A 27683-nucleotide genomic window follows, 5' to 3' on the forward strand; every position below is an offset into this window, starting at 1 on the left:
AAATACAACAAAAATAACTATAATAAAGAGTTTTTCCTTACAAAATAAACTAAACTGAAAAAGGGAAATTAATGAAAAATACATCAATACAATTATATTTAAGTTAATAAATGACACACAAAAAGAAAGGAATTTTTACAGTAGGAGATAATTCCATTGTTCTGTCAAGTTGCTATAGAAATTTACTAAATGTTGATGAAAAAAATCTACTTTGTGAATTTTCAGATTTAAGAAATAACTAATATTTTTGACAAATTCTTCATATCATAGGGTTTCAATACCATTTAATAAAAGAATATTATAATATGTTTTTATAAGTTTTTCCTTCTCTGTAACCTTAATTTGGGCTGGGCTAGGCTGAACACATGTATCATTTACTTTTTTGGGGGGGAAGGGTATGTACGACAATTACATGCTACTGACTTTTTCTGTCTTAATGAAGAACATGGCCGACTCTATCATGGCCTTGAAGCGAAATCAGTTTCGTAAGGTCATGTGATCAGAATAGATGATCTTTTTCTCTTCACTATAATTGCAAAGTTTAACTTGCTGAAAATAATAGTTTTCTCTTAAAATAAATATAAGTAAAATTAATAAACGTGAGTAGGTCATATGACTAGCATTAAATTTTTCATTGTGTAATATTTTCACAGGCGCTAAAATGCATATCTTCAATAATTTTTAAAACCAATTGTATTTTGTTTATATAACTAAAAATATCATTGAGAATCACCACATACAAACTTTATTTCTGCAATTTTAATAAAAATGGAATCCATTTATGTAATCTAAATAAAAAATTTTCATAAAATAATATAAAATCCACAAAAGGGGGAAAATTCAATAGATTTATGGATGTAAATTTAAATATTAAGAGCAGAATATTTCGTAAAAATCAATGCCGCTACCATCGCATCAGCTATATAAATTTTTAGAAGGCAAATATCCATAGTCATCTCTTATCACTTTATTTACTAATAAAAACTTGGATATCACAATTTTGTCAAAACAGCAAAATGAATTAAAAATTCCTTAAATGCTAGAAAATTTGTGTATGAAGATAAACTTATGCATGTATGAATGATATGAAGATATGCATGTTATGCTATAAATAAATCTTTCAAGAAAATTTCGAAAAATGAAATGCTAATTACATTCATAAAAAGGAGAGCCTTCTATTTGTGCCAGCTCCAATTTTATGTTGTATCACTTTTTCCAAACCACCTAAGAGGTTAGTGATTAAGTTTAGTTATTTATTTTTTTTTTAAAGTGGTATTCCCAAATTACAGGCCTATTCCACTATCAAAAATAAATTCATAAAACTTGCAACTGTACCATATACACGCATCCTACGTATTATACATAATTTATGCAGAAGCATACATAAAAGTAAACAGTTGCGACTTATTAACTGAAATCAATTGGTAAATTTTTTAACTTTTTCATATGAACATTTTATATTAATTTTGTCATTTTTATATTTTGTATAATTATTTAACAAGTTTTTACAAGTTGTCAAACAGATATTTTCTAACTGAGTTTGCAAAGTCATTCCCCAAGTGCAAGAATCTGTTAAGTTAAAGTTAATTTGACCTAACTGTATGCAAGATAACTTATATAAAATACCCAATTGCTTTCCTGATATAAGAAATGTATCTTCCATGTTTTTAAGAATTTCACCAAATAAGAAATGTACAATTGAAGATGTTAGTAAAGCAACTTCAAAATGTAAAATTAATTTTAGAAACTAGTTAAATTAAAAAATTTAAATTAAAAACTAAATTTCCCCCTATTTAATTCTTTAAGAAAACCAAAAATATCATCTGCTATATCTACCGAATGAACACTTTGCCACCAATTCTGGAAAATACTGCATTTTACCACCCTTAATCTTTCATAGAAGCATAACCTGAAACATAAACTAGCGCTGGTAAAATATCAGAAGGAACATTTTCTATAGAAAAATCATTAATTAGTAAATTTGAATAATCATCAATATTCACAAAGGTAAAGATTATATAATCCTTATCATAATCTGGTAAAAGAGACATGGTACTTTTCCGTTTTGCCGGCGCAAATCTCGCCAAGCAGGCTTTATTGGCGACAACATACAGTATACACATAAAAAATATTTAAAAAATTTTAGTTCTAAGAATTCTTTTTTTGAAGGCATAAACATTTTAATATCGCTTAAAACTTAGTAAAAAGACAATAAATAAAGACAATAAATTTGCAAAAAGACATTAATTTAAGAATTTACTATGCTTTCAATTTAAGAATTTACTATGCTTTCATGGTTCAACATCCTAATTCGCCGGTTCATATCACGTGACCCCAAGCGATCTCATCTCACGTAAACTACTCTACAAAAATCTAATGCTCTCAGTAATTATCTACATTAATTTCAAATTAAATCTTTATTTCAAACACAAGTTTAAATGCAAGAAATATTTCAATGCGTACGAATAGCTTACTCAGAAATTATGTAAAACTGCAGTGCTTTACTTCACTAATGCATTCTCATCAGAATTGATGAATTTAACCCTTGACTTTGCCTTTTCTATATTTTCGGCTTCCGGTAAGCGCTGTGATTGCATCCTATTTGACTTAATTACCGAAAATGGCCTTAGACATAAAACTGAACTATCTGATAAAAATTATACGTAATTGTATGCCAGTATTGAAAGAAACAATCAATCTGATAAGAAAAAGCTGCGACTTGTTTTGAAAATGAGGCGTAAAAGGTTACCAGTGAGAATATTCTGTTTGACATCGGTTGTACCATTATTGGCGACTTTATCGCTTGCGCCGGCAAAACGGAAAAGTACCAGAGACATTAAAGGGACATTGATATTTGATGATTAAATTATAATATTGCTTTTAAAACGAAGCTTCTTCTCACTTTCTAATAATTACCTGAGATTCATCAAAATGCTTTATACAAATTATGGGGTTTTTTAATTTACTTAAATCTTACGGAATTTTCCTTAACTATTCAGCTCTTCTTTTAGGTGATTTAGGTAAAGAATAAGTAGTGACATTCTCGTTTTTGTTGTAATTGGATTAATTTGCAACCAAATACACTGCAGTGTCGAGGCATTCTGTATTCAAATATGTTGTTAGAAAGACGTAATCAAAATAAAGAATTCCTAATGTAGTATACCAAACAAATATTCCAAACAATACTATGCAAAATGTTAAAACTAGAGTAAATGTGTTCGATGCTAAAACGAAACACCTGGATAAGCTTGAGAACAGCTATAAATTTTCCCAAACAAATCTAAAAATTAAAAAAATATAAACCGAAATATAGATAAAACTATTAAACTATTGCATAAAGCTTAAGTTATTAAAATCACTTAGAATAGCAAAATAATCTACTTACATAACACTATTGGCATAATATATATCCAAAAAATTCATGACCACGGATTTGCAATCACACACTACCACAAAAACACATCAACCATCTGGATCACGTGATTTTTGCACTTCAAGGCCATTATAGAGTGGGCTGTGATGAAGAACCACAAGGAAATCTGTAGAAGTTCTGCTTTTCTCATACTTTCCAAATTATATACCTTTGTAACTTATACAACTTCAATGGAAGCTGAGTATATTACCTTATTTAGACACACCATAAGAAACAAAATAGGTCCAGTCACAATTTGCCTGGAACCTGTGATTTCTTATGACTATTTTCTAACATTTACTCCATTTCATCTGTTTCATCTACTATTTACTTTCTTCTGTTTACTCTGCAATAATATGAAATAAAGTTCTACACAACACTTTTCCACTCAAGAATAGCAGAATAATTTCTTCATGCTTTACAATTTTAATAACAGGAAGGAATACACTTCAAAATGATGACCTACTGAAAAAAGAAACATAACAGAACTGATACAGTAGTAGCAACAATGCTGAAAGTAATCAAATCAGTCATGACTGATCATACAGATTCTTTTAGTAATGCCATAACCTACCTCATCTATTCTCCAATCTTCAGAAATGGAGCAAATTTGAAACTAAGAGAAATAAGATTAGCTTTGACATGATTTTCTTTAAACCATTCAAACTGCTTTACTTTTCTACTAAATATGATATTTACTGCAGGATAGCAGAAATCTCTCTGTGGGCAGAATATGGCTTACATGCTGTTAACGATAAAGTTCTGTTCAATGCTAATGATATTTGCAAGACTCTGCAATACATACCCAGAGATAGAAGCACCAAAGATGTGTAGTTGTTTTTAATAAAATAAATAAATAAATAAATAAAACCATGCAGTTTTTCATCACTTTTTTTTAATAATGTGTGCATTAAATATACGAGTCAAACTTATAAAATGCTTTTATTTGAGATATAATGAAATTCATATAATCATAATTAACAACTAGCTTCATCAAATAAACCAATAACTAGTTAAGTAATCCTTTACATGCATATATATTTTTCTCTTAATAAAACTCAAAATCATTACATGTTACAACATTAACACATTCTTTTTATTTCAGGGTAATCTTGAGTCGGATTTCTGCCATCTATGAGAGTTTACACATTCTCTTAAATTATTCCTAAATTTTTCATTGCTTTCAGTTTTAAGTCTTTAACTTCCAATATCTGTAACAGCATGAACCATCTTAGACTACAACAAACTCTTGAAATAATTTCCTTAAATACTACAAGTTTCCCATTGGCTGCTTTTTAATATTCTTTATTCCTTTTGTTTCCTGCTTTTTTTTAACCTTTGTATTTAGAATTATTAAATTGTATTTCATTACTATTAGGTATTTAATTATTATTACTATGTTTTATTAAACTGCATCATCTCCTATCCAATGTGACAATTTCCTCATTCTGCATCTTTAACAATCCTACGACATCTTATGGAGTCAACACTTATAAATGCTCTTTCAGATATTAGCATTCTGTTATTGATTAAAAACCTCTTTCATTTCAAGCCAGTCATTCTGAAAACGTTAAACAGCCATAACCAATATAATTCGAGACAGGTATTTGTGACACTGGACATTGATGCCAATTAAATTAAAGATACGATTCCAGTAACAGTTAGCAGATTCTATGGCTTTATTCATGATGGACCTTCTTCATAAAAAAACTATCACTAATACATTAAAACTTTACTTCCAACAAGTTTATTCACATATATATTTTTAATAGAACTAAAGGTAACAGATTTGCAAGGCATCTTACAAATGGCAATGTATTCTTTACTGATTCCTTCCTTATCACTGAATTTTAAATTTATACATATTGCAACTATTTACTTTTTAAAGACAGCTCTCTTCTTATGTAGTAAAATCTAGTATCAGCCAAGTATTTTGCTTTTAATTCAAAAAGCAATGAGGAGAAAAAGTTTTAAACATTACTCTAAATATCAACATTTTACATTAACAAATAAATCTGCCTTTATCTTCTTTTGGAAAATCATTTTATTAATAAAACACCTCATTAGTCTCATCAGTAGGTTTGGTAATTTGCCACCTAGTACATTATATAAAGTGTTGATTTTTTTTTTCAGCATTTTTAGAAACTACTCAAATATAAAACAAACATAAAATAAGAACAGAGTGTGTAAATACAATAATACTATGGGAATGATTAAAATTTTAACTATACTGAACAGTGGTTTTTTCCCCCCTTTTACTTAAAAAATCAAAAAATATATTTTTAAAAATGGCAAATCTAGAGTTCTTCACGTTTGATAGAAGAAAGCACAGCAGTATATTTTTTTAACAATAGATACCAACAACCTGAAAATCTTAATATTTTTCATGCAAAAATTTCTGATTTCTTCACCCATGATGGAAATTTAGCAAACCAATATACAAATACTTTCTAGAAATTTAACTGCATTTGTAAATGGTTTTAATTTCCCATCATTTCTGAAAAAAATCTGCAATAATAGTAAATTACAACTGTTAACATAAAGCAACCCAAAGCTTCCATTCAATTTTCTCTTCAAGTAATTAAAATACAGCTTAATCAACATTGGAATGTTCTAATCACAACACCAGCATATAATTCAAATCTATATCTTATGATGACAACATGGATTTTATGCTCACTGAGTGTCACACCAATTCATTACCAATACAACTAACTCTTTGAAATGCAGCTCTCTTTTGAATTTTAATGATACAAATATAAATTTAATTGCTTTAAGTTCTGCTCATTCAGTGGCCCACCATAACAACGAAAAATTGTACATTCCTTTCAGGATTCATCAGTCATTTTAAGAAAGTATGGGCCAAGTCCATGCAATGTTACATATGAAATCCTCAATGAACTTAACAACTTTCCTTGTGGCAAGGCCAAGTCTAGGAACTTTTTTTTGCAGAGTTTTAACAGAGTTACATAATGAAAAGAAATAATTATTTACTATTACACGGAGGATCCACAAAATTTCAGCTTGGTTCACTTTAACATTTTCATTTAACATCCAGGTATATATCTTATGTATATCTTAGAAAACTGCCAGAAACCATCATGGCCTTGCTACAGTCTATCAGTCGTCAAGTGGAAAAGACCACTATACACTGGTGTTCAATAAGGGTTCAGTTCTCAAGCACTGAACATGGCAGCTGCAAGGTGTTTTTATGGTTGTTTCCACATCTACAATAATTTAATTAAATGTCATTTAAAAAAATCTTCAACAAATGAATTCTTTTCCCAGTTGATAACTTTCAAGGGCTACACTATTTCCAATAACCACACAATCATAGTGGTTAAAAATACAAACACTTCTTGACTGATGTGTGTGAGTAAGATACAATTTTACTTCTAATTTTTAACATCCCCTAAAGCTTCTTTTATTCGGTTATCAATCCTGAAAATAATAAATACTTTTAAAAAATCCTTCTGAAGTGCATCATTTCAAAACTAATCCCTATAACATGATTTTTATATAATGAAAATGATGCATGCTACACAACAGCAAAAATAAGACCAAAGTCTTTTACCCAGAAATGATCTAATATACTGTTTGTCACTTCTCTTAATCATCACCTACACTTTAGAAAGGTAAAGCCAAAGACTAAAAAGCCAGTACACCAAGTAACCAGTCCTCTATTACTTCATTATATTTTATCTAACGAATTATGTCTAAAATAAAGATATGTTTTAAATGTCTATAAGCATTTTTCTTTAAAAGAAAAACTTATGATGTTAGCATCACCACCCTAAATTTTTGATTTATGCATGCATGTGATGATTTAGAAGTTAGCTAACTGAATGTATTTTATTTCTTCAGCAGCAGATTCTTAATTTGAATACACAGTGCAACACATGCAATGCATGCATTCATGAATGATCACATTTGAGACTTCTCAACACCTTACCTTTTATTACAATTACTTTTGATACAAAACACAGCAGTAAATTTGCAATAGTGAAGTAAGAGAAAATGCAATCCAACTAACACATATATGTATATATATTATATATAATGTAACAATACTCTTATTCTTTTCATTCCTTTATAAAGTAGTCACAGTTAATGAAATTCATTTGATCAATGCCATTATACCTTAAGCTAAATTTAAACTAGCTTTAATTTCTTTAAATTGCAATACTATGAAATATAATGATTTTTTTTTTTTTTTTTTTAATACTGAGTTACGATTACTATTTTTACTGCACTGGACATGATCATACACTTAAAGTTACAGAATTACAAAATTTTTCATTTTTAAAAGAAATTATTGTAATTCAAGACTTGTACAAAAATTAGATATCAAGGATAAAGATAGAAAAATCAGACACATTTCTCTTAAACAAATCATATTAGTCTAAACATACAATTAAGCAAAACACTAAATCTGATAAATTAAAAAGAATGCAATGTACTAAATAAGAAAATTATTTTATATCCAACCACTACTTATTTTATAATTAAATTGCTAATACAATTACACTTGAATTTCAGCAATGATGAAACTATTACTGCATTGTACTTAGTGAATTTCTTAATTAATGTTACCTGCTTTTTTTTTATGGACTTAATAAAAAATTAAATCTTTTTGCTCTAACTGTTAAATTATCAAAAATTCGTCTGAAGAACATTATAAAGCTGTTAAACTAGATGCAATTTAATGTTTAGATATAATTTTAGCAAATAGAAACTTTTTATTTACAACATGCAATATTATATGAGAACATGTTACTGAATATACAATTGTGAAAAAATTAAATACACATACTTCATAACATGCTGCAAGGTCTAAATTAAAATCTTTGTCAGTATTTAAAGGCTCCATGCCGTGCAGCTTTCAATATAAAATTCTTTACAGTAGGTTCATCTAACTTATTGAAAGCCTCTGTTTGGGCAACTGCAGTAAGATGGTTCAAGGCAAATCCAAAACAAAAGTCCTCAAGCTCCTGAAAGAAAACACAGACAACTTTCAGCTACTCTGTTTAATAAAGAAAAGTTAAACTATAATTGTCCATCTGAACAGCCAATTGGCATGAAAAAATGAACAAATATATCAATAAAAAAAATCTGAAAGGTTTCAGATTTAAATTACATACAAAGGGGCTTTTTTTTTTTTTTTTTTTACATTTTGTGTGTTACCTTTATTTATTAAATATCATCTTAGTTGCACTTAAACCATAAAATTCAGTTCAACAATGTCGCAAAATAATTTTTTAATGAGCATATCTTTAGAATTTCCGATACACAGTTTCGCGGCTGGAGATAAAAAGGCCCCCGTAGAGTGTCGCCATTGCTTGTTATTAAATCGTTGAGTTTGTTAATAAAAAATTCGTTAAGGTTTTACAAAATATGAAATCGATAATAAAACAAATTCCAAAATTCAAATTTGGGCTCTCAGATGCTCATATTCACAGTAGGATTATATCATTCAAAACTGGATAGCTCTAGGTACCGTTGTTTTATCACAATGTGAGAAACATACATACATTTATGCAGATCCTTCATTATTTAATGTCTTCAAATATAATACAGGGCGATAGTATTCGGTGGCAACGATTTGAAAAGTGATACAGCCTTTTAAGGTTTTCAATGCAAAATTGAAAAACGAAAACAATAGTCCTTCAGGGACAAAGCCTTTTGGACTAATAAATTTAATTTTAGAAATTTATCACTTGGGAATGGAAAAAAATAACATAAAAGACACGAAATATATGAATAATATAATAATTCATAATAAAATATATGAAATGAGAGCAAGTAATAATAAAAATGGATAACTTAATAGTCTACATACCATTTTTTATTGAAATTAGCTCCTCAAGCATACATTTACAATCTTTTTGGTTACATTGGTTACATTTTAAGCAAAAAAAAAAATTTGCTTAAAATTTTTTGCGAACTGAGATATAATAGCTACAAATCCTCCACAGATGTTGTCACCTTCCTTCCAACTATAAGAAGACCTCAGGGGTAATGTGTGTGTGTGTGTGTGATTATGGCAAAGCCTCGAGGGCTATCTGCCTAAGAGGAGGGATGCCTTTGTGGAGGACTTTCTAAGGGAAACTGGCTCGTATACACGTTACACATGGGGAAAACCACGAAAACGCCCACGCAGCCAGCCTGTTCGCGGGATTCGAACCTCGGACCGAACAACCAGTGTTCAGCGATTTTACCGCTCGGCCGCTGGTGGGCCCTCAGGGGTAATGAAGGAATGCCCAGTTCTTTGTTTGTCATCTATGCAGTTAGTTACCTGACGATAAGCAAATATTAAAGTAGAATGAAAATCTCCTACCTCATTAAGGGATAATTCAAACTGCTAAGACAAGAAACACAAATAGAATGTAGAAGCATATTTATTATTAGCTATAAAAATGAAAAAATAATGCACAGTGATATTATCAACTCTCTAACAGCATAGTGTAATAAGTTATGTAAGAGATAGTTTCTGCCGTTTATTTTCAGTTAAGGATGTGAAGGTAATGTCTGCTAGGGAGCTTCCTCGCTTTCGTATCCAGTACAATTCTACAAAGGGAAGTCGTTAAAACACATAACCTTAAGTGCTAAATCAGTTTTTCATGTAACATTCTCTTTTTCTCTTCTATTTTTAAAATCTTTTGTCTATTTCAAGACATTGGGTATATTTCAAGAATTTTAATTAAAATATTGGCTAAAATGTATGATAATTTCCCCCCTTAATGCTCTTATGAAAACTCATACTTGCACATACAGCTTAATTTTAAAAAGTTCATTAAGACCATTTAATTATTTCCTCTTTAAATTACAATAAAATAATAAGCATAACCAGAAAGCTCTTATATATTTGGGTCAATAGAGTAAATTATCCATAAGATGAATAAATAATGAATTAACAAAATCTATTAATTTTACAAATAAAATCATTCACAAATCAGTTCTTTCTACAGTCACAAATAAATTATTCCACAATTTACCAGCAATTTATAAATAAACTAACGCTCATGAACAGGAAACAATCATTACTGATACCTTTCAAGCTCAACCAAAATTTTGAGAATTTTTTCGTACTTCTTCCTTCCTTAAGAATGCATAACCATTTCATTCCACGCAAAGGAAGCATTATCTTATTTGATTTCCAATTAATTAGTCTGAAGAAAGTTATACGAACTTTGAGTGAAAATCAAAATCTGGCTAGGTAAAATAAATATAAAATACAGCAGAAAAGATTTTGTAAATGTCCTTCCACCCCCTTTTTTTTAAGCTTAAATTTTTATAAGGCAATTAATATAGTTCAAATTAATTGCACAATTTGATTTTCGTGAAATATTTTAAGCTACATATAATTACCAAATCACAAACACACACACTATCAAAAAAAATTTGCTTTAGGTGATTTGAAGCATAAAAAAACTTTGATGTATTTACATTGAAGTTAGAAAATGAATCAAATAAAATCACTATACAATCAATAAAATAAAATATATTTACATGATATGTTTTCTCATTGTAAGAAAATAATATCAGAAATGAAATAAACCTTTTCATTTCCAAATACTCAAATTTAATTGCACATAAGGATTTCCTAAATTCTGCAATTTACACTATTCATGTAACTATAATCTAAAATATTTATAATTATTACCTTTGCAGAATATTTAAGAGCAGCGGCATATAACATTGCTACATTTTCTACAGTTATTCCATGTTTAATGATGCACTCACAGTGCCTTTTCAGTTGCACTTCACAATAGGAGTTGGCCAGATCTAATAAACCTATAAAACATTCAAAAATTGTAAACTAAACACATTTACTAATAATAAAGTTATCATATTGTGGTTTAAAAAAAAATAATGTTGGCATTACCACAATAAGATTCAATACAAATTCATTAAATATCCACATACTTTACATAAAACAAATACATAAATACCACATATAAGCAGAAGATTATCAAATGACTATGTAAGAGAAAACATTGCATCATGTTTAAAACGACTAATAAATAAAAAAAAAACTACGTTAAAATACTAGCAAAAATATTAAAAACTTAACAAGATCATTTTACTGAATATCCTCAATGTAAGATGATTATGATAATAAATATTGAACAGTAATCTAAAAGTCATGGAAAACAGTGCCTTGCACTAAAAATCTATAACATGCATTGATATGGGCAGTTTTTAATAATACCTAAGTTATGCTTCTCTTTTCTTCTTTCTTCCCCCCACGAATATATATAAATTAATCCAAGAAGTCTGATCAGCTTTGCAAACAGAAATAATAATAAAAAAAAAACTTTTTAGTTATGCATCCTGAAACTTAAAAATCCAGTTTGAATATGAAATGATTCTGCCTTCATGTGAAATTAAGATTTCCCAATATATTTTTCTGAATGTTAGTGGAAAATGCATCCTAAATTATATGGGAGTAGATAAAATATCAGATTACAATATTATTCCTTTCTTATAATGCAGTACAAATTATTATTCGAGATATCATTTGCATCTATATTAACTGGTAATATGTATCCCATTTCCTCTTACTCTCCACGAACCATTTATACTATCTTTAAAATTCCCATTACCTGTGGTTTTTTTTTTAATATGAAAAACAAACAAGATATATGTAATAAGTTTGAACTCCTTAAGTGTAAAATCTTCTCTGAATATGTATTTTTAAAACAAGTCTAGTGCATTCACAAAGATTTGAATTATTCTTCTTCCGCTAGAAATCTTGTTGTTGTTTAATAAAATCTCAATTTTCAAAAGAAGTTACATTGTGAACTAACACTGATTTTGGCACATCAACTAATGAAACAGTTATTAAACAGATTTGAATCTGCCAGCCAATGCTCAACAAAATACTGTACTTTGAGAGATAAGACATTATTAGAACCAATCATTTGCCCCATTTAGAGGAAAGAGGAGGGCGGGAAGCAATCAACTTCTGTAATCACTGCATATATGTTGCAATATTGGGATCAGCTAAATGATTAGATTTTAAATAATCAAAACCATAATTGCCCAGTACTACACAAGATAAATGCAAGATTATTTTTTTAAGAATATACATTTGAATTTACATTTTATTGTTATAAAAGTGATAATTTATGATAAAAATTAAATTTATATAACCTTTTACAATCACCATTTTCATGGTGCTATTATGTATTCAAGACCATCTTCTTTGAGCACTACAGTTCTCAAACTATTCATATGTAAAGAATAATTCAGATTCGCTATCTAATAAGCCTTTCTGTCAATTTAAGCCAGTTAAGTACTTCTACATCCCCACATTTGTACCTCAATCTGGAATTACAAGTCTTTTGGCTAATTGTATAACACATTTATTTCTCCCAAATACTACTTGTTAATGATTGAATATGTCCATACTCTATTATAATACTACTGTAAAAATAGTCACTCACCATATGTAACCAGAATGGAAATCACTGTCATAGGTAAAAGCAAATAACAATGATTCTGGAAATTTCAGTTCCTATTTTAACATGCAAAACTTGCCCATCAATGCTTCATAATATGTTAGGCTTCATAACACTCTCATATTAATATCTTCATGTAGAAAATACTTACGTCTTTTTAAATGGAATATATTACATAATAATTTAGAATTAGCGTTTTTGATGAAATGGAGTATAAAGAAATGAAAAAACATAATGTCTGTTCTCTTACAGGATTCCTTTCATTTGTAACACACATATTCTTAAGATTTTATATAAACCTTAAGAATTCTTAAGGTCCTTAAGAAATCTTAAGGTTTTAAGAAACCTTAAGGTCTTACATTATATACAAGCTAATATTATATATTTAAGAAAAGTCTTTAAGTTTATGCAAATGTACAAGTTTCATGAAACCAATACATTTAGTAATTTATAGTTAAAATTCTATAATGTTTCAGAACTGCAAAATTGAACATAAAGTTTAGTTTTTAGTTTTAAGTTCACTATTTACAAATATGATCAACTTAAAAATGTTCAAACACTATTATCATGCAGTGGTGTCTTCCCCCCCCCCCCGTACAAAAAAAATTTCTTTTAATGTTTAAAATAAACTGGTGTTTCATTAACTCTTTGAAATCCAGACCCTTCGCTAAACTGTACCCTCAAAGTACCGAACTGCCCGAAAAACTTTTCTAGTTTCACAGCAATTTCCTCCCCTCCCCGTCCATTAACGCAGAAAATAGGTGTGAAGATTTCGAGTGACATCCTTTGTACTTTCTAACAGATTCCATTACCCTTTGACCTCATTCTTTATAAAACTATTCTGAAGGTCAGACCAACAAGCTTTCTGGCTTTGTTATGATCACATCTTAGATTTGGTTTATTTCCGTTATTTTTATAGGAAGGAATAAATTGATTAAAAATAAATATAATCCTTAAATTTTTAAACTGCAATTTTATTGCTGTTTAAAGCTTAAAAGCACACTGTACCACAAAAGAATCAACAACAAAATGACATGAACAAGCAAAAGATAAGAAACCTTTTAGGACAAGCTGTCTGCAGTAAACTGATTAAAAAGGCATTTGGGTAAACTGCACCTGCTACTGCATACCTTAGGAGGAGGGAAGAAAACAAGATTACAATCTCGGCCATTTTCGGACGGTTCTGGTTGTTTCAATGTAGGGCCGTATCGAGTGGATTGGTTGTGAAAGAGTTAACACTTACTATCAATCTCCATATTCAAAGTTTTTGTGATAAATTGGTTATATCCTACTGAATACTACAGAAATTCCTAGAAATTTTTTACCTCCCTTAACTTAAAATACCATGCATCTTACTTGCATTTTCATTTTGTAATTTCCTAAGCTGTTAATAACAAAATGTAAAAATTTCATCCTATTTACATTTCATGCTTCTACTTATTTGTAATTATCAAATATATGATAATTACAAATATTTCCCTGATGATGAAGCACTCTCTATATATGAATATAACAGTCTGATTTTTCTGGTTTACAACTTTCAGTTCACAATTAATAAGGAATTTATGCTAACTTTTAACTGAGAAATACATTTCATTTCTTGAAAGAAATAACACTGCATTTCAAAAGAAACACTGCAATAAACTCCCTTTCTTGGTAGCACATTCTTGGTAATACATTAAATCAGAATAAGTTTCTTGGTAACTTATTCTAATTTAATGTATAAGATAAAACTTCGTCATAACCAAAATTAAATATTATATGATATTTTATATTAAAAGTTTTTCTCCTGCCCCCCCCCCAAAAAAAAACATACAAATCATATATATACATATTCGCACAGCAAAATTATATACAAAATAAATTTCATAAATTAGATGTTAATTTAGTCAGAAAGTTTAATTCCTCATAAAAAGTAAAATAGTAACATAAAATTTAAAATTTTAGACCCAAAACATTTTAGAGGTCAAATTTCATTTGGTCAGTCAATTACTGATTACTTTTTTACTGAAGTTTCACTGAAGACTAAGTTTTCCTCACACTGCTCTCCAACAATTTAATTCCCAACAATGCCTAATAACATAAAATTTTGCACAGATATTTCACATATTTATTTAACAACTCAAAGCTTATTATACCAAACTTTGAAACAATTAACTCCAAAGCACATACCAATAGCATCCTCGGGAGGTAGATCTACTTCATCAGTGTATAAATACTTCAGGAATGCTCGATAAACAGGATATGAAAATTGAGTTATATCTATTGTGCTAAAAATTTAAAAGAAATGATAAGATATCAGTTCTATTTTAAAAAGAATATAAATTACAGATAAGCTAATACACATGCCCACTTGTTAATAAAAATATGAAACAATTGAAAATTGATAAATATAAGAAAAGGGGTACATAAACATCTTACTCTTTTTCATCTTCTCCCCAATGTGCTTGAAACATAGACCTAAAATGTTCACACCTAAAAGCAAAACCATAATTATTACTCATAAACTTACTGAGGTAACATAAAAGAAAATTAGTATTTCATTTAAAATTGCCATGCTATATCAGTGTAAATACATCAGTTTGTCTTATATCTTACCTGATTTTCAGTATAGCTTTATGAACATATATCAATTTGCCATCAACATTAAACTTCAAATCACTTGATTCCTAAAAAGAAACAAGAAAAATCTTATTTCCAAAGCATCTAAACAGAAAAATTATGTTAATGAAAGTAAAAGAGATAACAATTTTACTTCATTAAACTAAAAAGGTATAATAGCCATCACCAAATTTAATAAGTACATAAAAACCATTAGGAAAACAATCTGTAATTAACCAGTAAAATTATTTAGTAGCAAGATTATTTCATACATATTAGAAATTTCCTAGAGTATTTATTTTCTAATTATCTTACAAATACTTACACAAATAGTACTGAGTATATATATGTATCAATGTATAGAAGACAATGAAATGAAACTTAAATTCTGGCACTAGCCCAGAAGTTAGGTTGAAAAATAACTCCTTTTGTAGACTCCACATTAACTTGAATAGTGTGATTTTGCTTAATGTATCTTACAAAAAAGACAGCAACTTTTTAATCAATTGGTTCATTCTGAAATAGAAATAAGATGTAAGACACATACGATCATAAAATAAGAAAATGTGTCACTTGGCAAGAGTTTCGGATATTCTAAACCAGCGGTCGCCAACTGGTGATCCGCGAAAACTCTTTGAAGGTTTACAGAACAATTAGGACATTATTTATATTTTCATGAAGATTCAGTTTAAAAAATAACGAGTAACAAAACTTATTATAGGATATGGATTATACTTTTTTTTTTAAATTTTAGCTACTACTTTTAGTGAAATTCCTTTTGAATTTAGCGACTTTTTAGCTGCTTTTGCAGGTGTATCTAGCCACATTTGAAAATGAGAGTTGATATCCATGGATATGCTGCTGTTATCAAGTGCGAATTGGAATTCCCTTTCCTTCTGAATTACAAACATGTTGTAACCGCTATTCTAAACTAACTTACAGAACTCACTGTCCACCTCTACAGCTTTTGCTGCTGTCTGTATACTGGGTCCTTTACTGTCACTCAGTCCATTGTTGCTATCTACATGCTATTTACCGCTGAATGTCTAAGAATTCTCCTAAAATCTGTAAATTGCATAAGTCAACATCTCTGGACTCTATATGACATTTTTTTCACTCCCTTCTCTTGGCTGCATTTATAGTGTTTTCTATATTTATGAAGCATCAGCTACATACTGACTCACAAGGCTACCATTTAGGATACACAGTAGGACCACTTTAGGATATACAGTGATGAGCAATCTAATTAAACTCAGGTCATTCATGATAATGACTCAAATATGGCGCAACTAACCAGCCTGTATTCTACTGATTTACATAGTTTCATATCTGTAGAATGTTTTCTTCTTTGTGCCAAAATATTATTGTTCCATAACCAATTATTGTTCCATAAATAATGAATATAAAACAACAATTATTGTTCCATAAATAATTAATATAAAACAAGCAAATAATTAATAAAACAGACAAAAAAATTACCTCTTCATCAAATGATTGTCTCAGGCTATCACTTACTCGGTTTGTCAAAACCACATCTGAAAAGGAATAAAATTTTTCTTTTTTTTTCCAAATAATTACATACACATAAAGAGGTAATTTATACAACAATTAATTTTTAAAGAGAATTTAAATAGTCAATTGCAAGTTAGAAAAATTAGGAAATAAAATATAATAACTTAAGTATTCAATAACACAGAATAAAGGGAGTTATGAAAGTATGGTCTAAAAAAAGTATTTAATGAAAATACAGTATTAAATAACATAATGCAACAAACAACATTTGTGTAACCTTTTAAATTTTGGTTTGTTATCCATGGAATGTAAAAACTATCTGTTTTCGCTGGATAAAAACAAATATTTAAATGAATTTTATTTACTATATTCTATATAGTGGTTTCAGTTTATGTTATGCTGTATGCATTTTGAAAAGTCATATTTCTAATATACAGGTTATACATAGGTAGAAAAACATATTCTGTGCCACTTCGTCAAAATTTCATCACTTAAGATAAATAAAATAAGAATAAATAATTATGGTACCATCTATTGAGGAAAATGGGCAAATATTACACAAGGAAAGATACACAAGGATATACTTCTGAAAGAACAGAATCAGAATTAAAATCTTTAACTAAAGTTGATAGACTTTAATGAATGCTGCTTCAAGGATATTTAATTCAGCAATTGAAAAAGTACTATGGAAAAATTTAGAAGAAAATCGAGAACAAATAACTGAAGATAAAAAAGTGATCAGCAATGAAAGATATTTTTTATTTTTCTTCAAGAAAAGTTACAGAATTGCTGTCCAAATGTCACCATCTAAGTTATGTTTACTTTTATTAAAAACACTTACAGTTTAGTTCTTAAATTTTAGCATATCTTAAGTCTTGATCTTAAATCTTAGATTATGCATATCTTAGATTCAGTCCTTCCCACAACAGTTTAAGATAAATAGTCAAACAAATAGAAATTTAAAGTTTGCAATAATTTTAAAAGCAGAAATAAATTTTAAAAATTTGCAATAGCTACTTTAAAATAATGACTATTAAAAAATTTGTTAATTTAATATAAGTTCATATATGGATTTACTTCAATGACACATAATTAATATTATTTTATTTAATAAATAATACAGAGCGAATCCTCACATAGGAATTAATTACTACAGAAGACCACTTCAAAAATGACCAACAAGTCTAAGAATTCAAATTAACATCAACATTAATAATTATAATACACTTCTCTAAAAAAGAGAACTCTCTAACTTGAACATCAAATAAATTTATTTGCAACCACCAAAATGCTTTAGTTACAACATTAAATACTCAAATACAGTCAAATACCGAAAATCCGGCGACCTGAAATCCGCATTGCCTCTCAAAATATAAACATTCAGTTTATAGGTTCCGGAAACCGCAACATTGAGTACGAAATATCGAAGAAAAAATACTTACTGAATAATGACGTCATTATTACCGAATAATGATGAGTCATAACGGAAATACCAAATTATTGACATAAAAAAAGTTTAAAAAAATAAGATAAAAGTTTTTTCCCCTAATCTCTGCATCGAGGTAAAAAAGCAGATGATTCACTCAACTCTTCATTCAAGTTCACGATTCACGTTGTTGTATTTTCTGAGCTTAGTTATTTCACAAAATTGTTTAGTGCTGCCTATTTTTTAATGATGATATTTTGTGGATAAATTAAGAATATTTTAAATTTCAGCCCTTTTTAATACAGTGACAGATAAGAAACACACTCATGATTTTATTGCTTGCAATGTTGAAAAACGTAAACACGTTGCATTGACGGTAACGCAAAAAAGTGCAAATTCTGCAAAAGATGGAAGCAGGTGCTACTCCTCTATTTATAGCAGAATGGTATGCAATTGCAACACAATTGTGTATGATATACGGAAAAATAAAGAAAAGCTGTTGAAATTTTACCGCAACAGTGATTCTAACACCGGAATCCGAAACCAGAAATCTTTGCATGAGAATCGGCAAACTTCGAAGATGTGTACATATAATACAATGAATAATATAATCAATTTATATATGTAATAATACTATAATAAATTACTGCAATAATGTATATAATAATTTAATTAAATGTATCTAATACGCCTTATTTATTTTGCACTTTTAGTACGAATATTATGCTTTATCTTTTCTGTCCTGAAATCTGCAAAATCCTAAAATCCGCACAACCTCTGGTCCCAAGCTTTGCGGATTTCTGGACTTCAACTATACTACACAAAAAGGAAATGTATCTCTAAAAAGAAAAACTACTTTTCTATGATGATAGATATTTTATGCATTTCTTAGACATAAATTTATCCTTATCTCAATGAAAAATAATTTATTTTCATTTATAACACTCCAAAAGAGGGATTCTCACCCACGGAGCTTCTTAATTCAGTTTTAGTTAATGTATAAAACTACTTTTTTCAAGTTATGATACTCACCAACACTTTCTGTACTTTTTTGTCTAATTTATAAAACACTTTAGAAAATAAACTAAATATAGATAAATGCATATTTTTCAAGTTTGGAAAAGGAAGAAATGATTGATTTTCTAGCAATGGTAAAACGGATACATGCAGCAAAAAAAGCTGAAAACCATTGCTCTAAAAGATTCATTACATCATTGAAGTACTTTTTTATGTAGCAGACAAAGTAAAAGAAATCGGCATGTAATGGCAGTTCATTCTCTGCTTTCCAGATTACTGCAATTGGCCACTTTTGAAGTTGCAGTTTTATGAATGCATGTATACAGTAAATTTTAAGTAATCTTACATTAAAATACCTGCAAAACAAAAAGTAAAAATACTGAACTTGAAAACAAGATTAAAAGTCACTTTGGATGCTGTTGGGAAAGATAGCGAGCAGAAAATACCACTATAACAAAAATGCAAATCCAAAAAACTTTTAAAGAAAAGGAAATATTTAAGAACCTAGAATTATTATCTGAATAGTTAGCATTTTTCAAATTATTCATTAACAATATTTGAGAAAATTAAGTGTAAAATAAATTATTTCTATGGATTGCTTTTTGCCATATTATATTTTGTGATTAATGTGTAATTTTATTAAACATTATTAATATAACACACTTTTGCTACAGTATTTTGTTTAGTAGACTCTACAATTAGCTTTTAGTTCAGTGATTCTCAACCTCTCATGCATCCCTTTCACTACTGCTGGATGATCTTTTTTCCTCTCATCTTTCTAAAGCTAAAAAAATACATATACATTTATTTAAATTGGTTATTTTTAATGTGTTTCATTAAATTAAACAAAACAAAACAGAAAATATTGCTAAATATTGAAACCTACATAAAACATTTTTTTATATTCATAAACTAAATACTTCACAATTAAATAAAAGATTAACTGCATTCCTCCTTGAAGCTATGAAACTCCTCCCTGGTTGAGAACCCCTGTTCTCGTTTGCTTTTTTTTTTTTTTTTAACAGGCTATAACAGAGTAAATTACTATGCATATCAATAATTGTACCCATCATTAGACATCTTAATATCACGGATCAGCTCCACAGAAAAGCAAAATTCTCTGGAATCAATGATCTTCAAGAAGTTTCAATGCATTTGATTTTAAATATCAAACACAGTATTATTTTATTATATCAAAGTTCAGAAATGCTATCCACATACAAGGAAAAAAACAGGGTATGCCCGGGAAGTAACGAGCCCCACTTGACTCTGAAGCGACTGTACAGAGCCGAGTGGCGCTACCGATGAAAAGGAGTGGGAGGGGCCTTAAGCTTTCCAACAATAGTGGGGTTAGTAGCTCTCGTGCTCTCATCAGGTCAGGAAGTGCTGTAGCGTGAACTACTGTGTAGTGACCTTGTTATACTTACGATGCAGAAAAAGTTACAGCAGGGTCACCAAAGTCCAAAAAGCGCTCCAAGGGTCATGGAAACTGCATCATGATAATGCAACCTCTCACAACGACTTTGTTGTGATGTCCTACCTGACACGGATTGGCATAGCAATGGTTCCCCACTCATCCTAGAATCCCATCCTATCCCTACCCCCAGACTTTTTTCTCAATTGACACAGGTGATTAAAAGACATCATTTGGGCACTGTGGAGAGCATCCAAGCAAACACGACAGTTCTTTTAAAAGACATCCCAGCCAAGGACTTTCAAAAGACATACACAGAATGGGCATCGTGCTGCTAAAAATGTATTGATGCAGAAGGTATGTACTTTGAGGAATATTAAGTTTTTGTATGTGCACAATCAAGAAATTGTGATAGAAAAAATGAAGCTCATTACTTTCCAGATAAAAAAAAAAAAAAAAAAAAAAAAAAACTAAAACAAGTAATAAGTTATATGAAAATTAGAGTAAAATATTCTAACAGTTGGCACAAACACAAAACCTTTAAGAAAGTAGTATTAAAATAGTTTTTACCTAAATCCATAGGTTTCCATGTTACAGCAGGAGAAGCAAAACATGCAAAAACATCATGTAGAGAGTGGAATGGGGTTTCTGCTGCTGATGTAACAGCTTGGCCACGGCATTGGCCCCACATATAAACTTTTGATGTTTGTGTTAATGCAGCTGATATATGATTGTAATGAGAGGCAGCAATTTCCACAACCCTGGCAGAAAAACAGTCACAATAAATTTACTGCATCAGGAAACATAACAAATGTGCAAATATCAATATCTGGAACTTAAATTACCAATGATAACAAAATTTTCAGGATGAAATTAAAAACAACAAAAAAAATTAAATACCCTTTGCTTGCAAAAATATTTTCTCTAGACAATTAAAAGAAAGGAAAAAACATGATAATTTATAGACTTACAGCAAAGTAATAAATCAATATAAAATCAGCTTCAAAAGTCTCAACAGTTTAAAAGTCTTTTCAATATTTAGATGCCACAAGATTAATGTGATGATAAAAAATTTGAAGTTAAATTTCATTACATGATACTGAAATATCATAGTACTCCATACAAATTAAACAATATATTAAAAAGATTTCCAAATAAAATAAAAATGATATAATAATAAATGTTTAATAATTTCTACTTTATCACTTCATTGAAAGGTGGCACAGCAACATACTAATATGCCATAGCAAGTTTTGCTACAGTATACTGTTATTAATTTCTTCAAAAATATACAGAATAAAATACATCCTTTCAAACAATAATGGGGACATATTTCAAAATGCAGCGAGTCTGAAAATGAAAATCATGATTAAAAATGAGGTAGTTTCCAATCAATGTAGTAAATGATTTTTACAAGTGAACTCCACTAAAGTTAAAAAAGTAAATTTTTATTTTAAAAGAAATTATAAAAGCAAATACACTATTCAGTCATACATCTTTTAACTGAAATATCAATCTCAAATCTTTATACCATTCAATTGTATAGCAAAGAATATTAAAAACTGAAAAAGATTAATGATTGGGAAGGGACAAAAAAAAAACAGGCTGCACCTACGAATTTCTCTTTAAATTGACACACCTTATATTAAAAGTCACAAACAGTCACAACTAGTCACAAAATATGTATTCATTTAGATACATGGAAAAAGCAAATAAATATTGCAGAAAAGAAATAGCTACCTTCCTATTTCAGATGCTATTCTCACTGGTAATACTTGGTTAGCTTTGTTTCCAGTACCTAGTTGCCCGTATGAATTAGCACCCCATGCATACAACACACCTTCATCAGAGAGTGCCATTGTATGAGCATAACCACATACAACCTAAAATTTAGAAGAAAATGGAAAATACTTTATGTACTCAAAACTGAGCTCCATTTATTTTTCAAATTCAATCCTTTAACAAAGGATAAAATCAGAAAAGGGGGAAATACCATCACAGAAAGTAAGATTTCATAATTAATTTTTTAAATCATTTAAAATTAAATCTTTAATATATCTGAATAAACAATGTAAAGAGTTTAAATACTTATTATGCCTTATATCACTGGCTACTTAGCACTGATATCAAATCAAAGTGGTCATATTAATATAACTTGACCCTGTATATTTATGCCATTAAACACATATAATTTGTCAGAGGTGGCATGCCTTGATTACTAAACTAAAAAGTTAAGAAACATATCCCTTTACCAGATTTCAAAATTCATATATTGAGATATTAAATGTACGAAAGGAAAACTTTTAAATAATTTTTTATCATATACCAAATGAGAAATACTAATAACTTTTTTATATTTATGTATATATATTTTTAAGAAGCCAAAGTATTTACCTTCTGAATTACTACACCTTGAAGATTAGAAACACGATATGGATTAGCTTGATTGGCGTTACTTCCTATGCCAAGCTGTCCATTTCCGTTATATCCCCATCCATAAACCTAAAAATCAAGGCATAAATCAATAATCTGTCTAATGATTAAATGCAAATTATTAGACATTATTATAATTATACATAAAACAAAAACTTTCCAAATTTCTTTTTAAATACTACATTTAATAACTCAGATATTCTGTAGGAAAAAGCAAACAGATTTCATTCACGATTATCTTTAGAATCCAGATAACATAAGCTATTACTTCTGAATATAAAAACAGTAAATAATAAAAGTTGACATGTTAATAGAGAATGCTAAAAAATAAAGTAAATAATTATTGATGTATGCAATTTAAATACACAGATTTAATTTTTTTTTTCTTTTTTGTGCATAACAGTCCCAATTACAGACATAAACAAGACATTTATAAAGTTAAATATTTATATAGAAAATTCCTATGACAAAATTGAAATTTACATCTGTATAAATAATGTTTGGCCTTTACATATTTTCTGGTGGACAATTTTTGACAATCGAAAACTGTCACCAAATAGTGAAATTTAGTGCCCTTAATGGATAAGTGTGATGTCACAACATACTCATAAGATTTTCACTTCAGTTTTATGTAACCTTGATTACTCCTTGGTAAGCGAATTTCATCTTCATAACGGAGGACAGAAAATAATTGCTATTTCCTTGTTTTTCTCTTGCATTTAAAATAATAATAATTCAAATTAAAGCCTACCTTCCACAAAATAGCAAGAAATGAATCATTGATTAAATTTCAAGCTAATGAGAGTTTATGAGCTGCAAGATTTGAACATTTTAAAAACAACGGCTGATATAATTTTGTAGATCCTGATATTGATGCACATAGTCAAAACATTAAAAGACTTAGGTTCAGCAAAACAGCCCAACAAAAAAACACTGCAGAAATGTGTGACATAGTTCAGATTTTTATTTAAGCAAATGCATTTACCTATTTATGAAAAATAAAACCTTGACATCATTTTTATTTATAATTGAGCTATAAATGAATTCTGTTAATATATTATTCCATCTCATGTTGTCACAATCAACATGTGATAAAGCAAATTACAAAAATTTCTTGATAATTTATCTATCTTCATTTCTTCTAAAAACGTTTAGGTTTGCTGTTCTTTGATAAAGGTGAGGGAGAGAAGAGGAACTTGCTCCCTCTTTAAGTGAATTACAAATTTTCAAATAAAGTGAACAACAGTCAAAATAAATTATATCAAATTCTTATTTCATCAGGCACATAACAAGATATTCTAGTTCAGTCTCAAATTGATTTTAAATAAATGATAAATAGGTATCCTATTTTATATACATGAGTCACAAAAATGAAACCACTAGGATAAAAACAATTAAATAAATAAAAACATAGCTTTTATTCTCAACTAATAATAAAAAATCCATTTTTTAAATACTGAAGTAAAAGGCCACTAAATCAAAAGAAAGCACGAGAATGAGTTTAATATTTCATCTCAGACTTGAAAATCTCCATTTCATATATAAGATGAATATGTATAAAGGAAAACAAAAGCAATTTTTTTTTTTTCTTTTTTTTAACAGAGTCATATACTTTATATATGTGAAATGTGGTAATATTTCCAACAATTGATTAAAGGTATTTTTGTTGTGTAATACAGACCTTTCAAGTCATGTTGCATAATAGTGGTGCTTTCTGATTATCTGCATTTCATAGAAATGATAGGCACAAATTAAGTCACCAAAAGAATTATGTGACAACCCTTGATGTCATCAAAAAGTGTTTATTTTAGTAACCCAGATATATGCATAACACATATCTGTTAAAAGTATATGCGAATTTGCATCTTTGAATTTCAACCATCATTTTTATGATTAGTGGCACTTGTTTTTCTCATAACAATATATAACAGAATATATAACTGTGGAGTTTGTCGATCAATGAAAAAAACACATTTTTTCAGAATAGAGAATACAAAGATTCACATTCCATAAGTTATAAGGTATTTCTCCCACCCTCCTAGTGTGCCTTCGTGGTATAGTGGTTTCGCACTCTGGGCCGGTATTCCAGAGGTCCGTGGTTCGATTCCCAGCAAAGCCGTTGCTCATTTTTCATCTCTCTGGCTTCAAAAAAATCCTAATGTCTCTACAGTGGTCCCGAACTAAAAGGGTGTTGGATGAGGATTCTCTACACCTAGGATTTGGTGATTGGGTCCCCTAAAAACTCCAGTTGCCCTTTAAAAGGTGGAGAATATAAGGCATTTCTCCCACCTTCGTGGTGTAGTGGTTCTGCACGCTGTTCCAGTATTCCAGAGGTCCATGGTTCGATTCCCGGCGAAAGTGATTGCTAATTTTTCATCTTGCCTGCTTCCAAAAATAGCTAATGTCTCTACAAAGTTATATATCTTAAATGACCAAATTTTATGGAAATGCAATGCAAAAAATTGCAAGCAGTGTGTTAGAATATGGATTAGAAATTGGTGTGAAGATAGTTGTACCTCGTTTAGTGCTACTATTTGCTTTATTTATTGTTCACCAGTGTGAAATGCTCAAATTGTGCACGATGCTAAATCTGTGAAATTCTGCCTCCCCCCTTTTTAAGCGGAAACAGATTGTTATGTATATGGAGACAGCTGCTCAGGGAGAATAGTGGTTAGTGTCTCTGACCGCTGTACTGAAGGGCTCGGGTTTGAATCCCGGAGAAAGCATGAACATTTGTCAGCATACAGTGTCTGTGCAGCAAGGAAGCACTCAAAATACATGGCAATGGAAAATCTCTGACAGCTTGGTAGCAGGGAAAAGGGGTGGGGGACCACCTAATCCTATGGTTCTTCCTCAGAATTCCTTCCTTAATGAAACCTTAGTAATTACCACGGACGTCAATACCTAATATGCCTATTTGGATATACAGGTGCTGGCCTTGCTTTAACCTGTAGCTATATATGGATAAAATAACAGTACAGAAAATTACACAAGAATTTCTTAAAAAAGGTAGCCTATTCAATTTACTACCAATGTTCCTTGCTTTTTTAATTTTATTCCTTGACTGCTTTTTTACAGAATCCATACAGTAACCCAATTTTGTAAATGGCTCTTGACACTGGCACATTAAGCTTGGCATAAAATTAGTTGTCAATCAGTTTGTGAATGCTCTCCAAAGTTGCTAACAAGTATGCTACTTTTTGGTGGGCGTGTGGACACTCAGAACATACAAAAATTACTATGAAATATAAACTTTGATGCTAGTATAAACAACTTTTTCACACACTTATATTATGCCTTTTTAGCATGCCTTCATAGTGTGGTGGTCTGCACACTGGGTGCATATTCCAGTGTGCAGACCATTACATGGTTCGATTCCCGGCGGGAGCGTTGCTCATTTTTTATTTTTACGGCTTCCAAAAAATACCTAGTCTCTACACACTTAAGACAAAAAACATCAACATGAACTAGAACACAGAGTTTTCATGGTTTTTCCTATGCATAATGTGAATATGAGCCAGTTCCCCTAAGAAAGTCTTTTATGAAGGCCTCAATCTTAAAGTAGTTCACTATATGCTTGGCATAATCAATTAAAAAATCTAACTTTCAATACTGAAATTGCATTCATACATTACATCAAAATATTACTGAATATTATTCTACATATTATAAAATGTTATCTTATTAAATACACCTACCTCTCCATTATCTAAAACAGCCATGGAAGATGTCTGTCCACATGCTATAGATATACATTTTCTTGAACCTGGGGAAAATTATATCATTGAAAATTTTAACATACCTTCATTAAGTTACATGGTATTCACAGAAAACATTTATATATAGCAATCAAAGCAATAGCTTAAGGAAATATCAACAGTTGACATTTCAGATGAAAATAAAAACATTTTATTCAAATAATAGTCAATATAAAAAATAACAAATCTGGAGAGAGGCAAACAGAGTTTTAATATAATTTCATACCATAAAAAAATCAGTACATATAAAAATTCAAGTTTAAAGGAAAAAATATTCAATTCAGATTCTTCATGAGGCTCCTATTAAATATTTGTTTAGTCATTCAAAGACATTTAGATAAATTTTTGAGAATAGTAAAAACTTAATACAAAAACAAAGGAAAAAAATACGTAGTAAAAGCCTTAGCCAGGATTTAGCTAACTAAGAAAGCTCAAATAACAGGAATATTTTAGAAAGTTTTTTTTTTTTTTTTTTTTTTTTTTAATGAATAAGTGAGTAAATGAGACACTGAGAAAAGTCATCATAAAACCTATATATATATATATATATAAGACTATTATTTGGAACTCTGTTTGTAACTAAAATGTGAGCACAAATACACTGCTCTATTTTAAAAGATGTTGACTTATGAAGATGTGACTATAA

At 29.3% G+C, this 27683-nt stretch overlaps 1 protein-coding gene across 1 annotated transcript in view; it reads right to left on the reverse strand.

The window, feature by feature from the left end:
• LOC118191499 (RCC1 and BTB domain-containing protein 1-like) overlaps positions 1-27683 on the reverse strand; it is a 53020-nt gene that overhangs the window by 5511 nt on the left and 19826 nt on the right. Inside the window, exons 5-14 of the mRNA XM_085812888.1 lie at positions 26978-27045; positions 23241-23348; positions 22587-22729; positions 21417-21607; positions 16957-17012; positions 15475-15545; positions 15298-15351; positions 15049-15146; positions 11076-11206; positions 8226-8403 (exon numbers count right to left, since the gene is read on the reverse strand). Of these exons, the coding sequence (XP_085669014.1) occupies positions 8263-8403; positions 11076-11206; positions 15049-15146; positions 15298-15351; positions 15475-15545; positions 16957-17012; positions 21417-21607; positions 22587-22729; positions 23241-23348; positions 26978-27045 (1061 nt within the window). The 3' untranslated portion in view covers positions 8226-8262. The remainder of the gene's footprint in view (positions 1-8225; positions 8404-11075; positions 11207-15048; positions 15147-15297; positions 15352-15474; positions 15546-16956; positions 17013-21416; positions 21608-22586; positions 22730-23240; positions 23349-26977; positions 27046-27683) is intronic.

Source organism: Stegodyphus dumicola, chromosome 3 (genome assembly GCF_044657685.1).
Source record: "Stegodyphus dumicola isolate Sdum_Otavi_A_Nest chromosome 3, ASM4465768v1".
NCBI lineage: Eukaryota > Metazoa > Arthropoda > Arachnida > Araneae > Eresidae > Stegodyphus > Stegodyphus dumicola.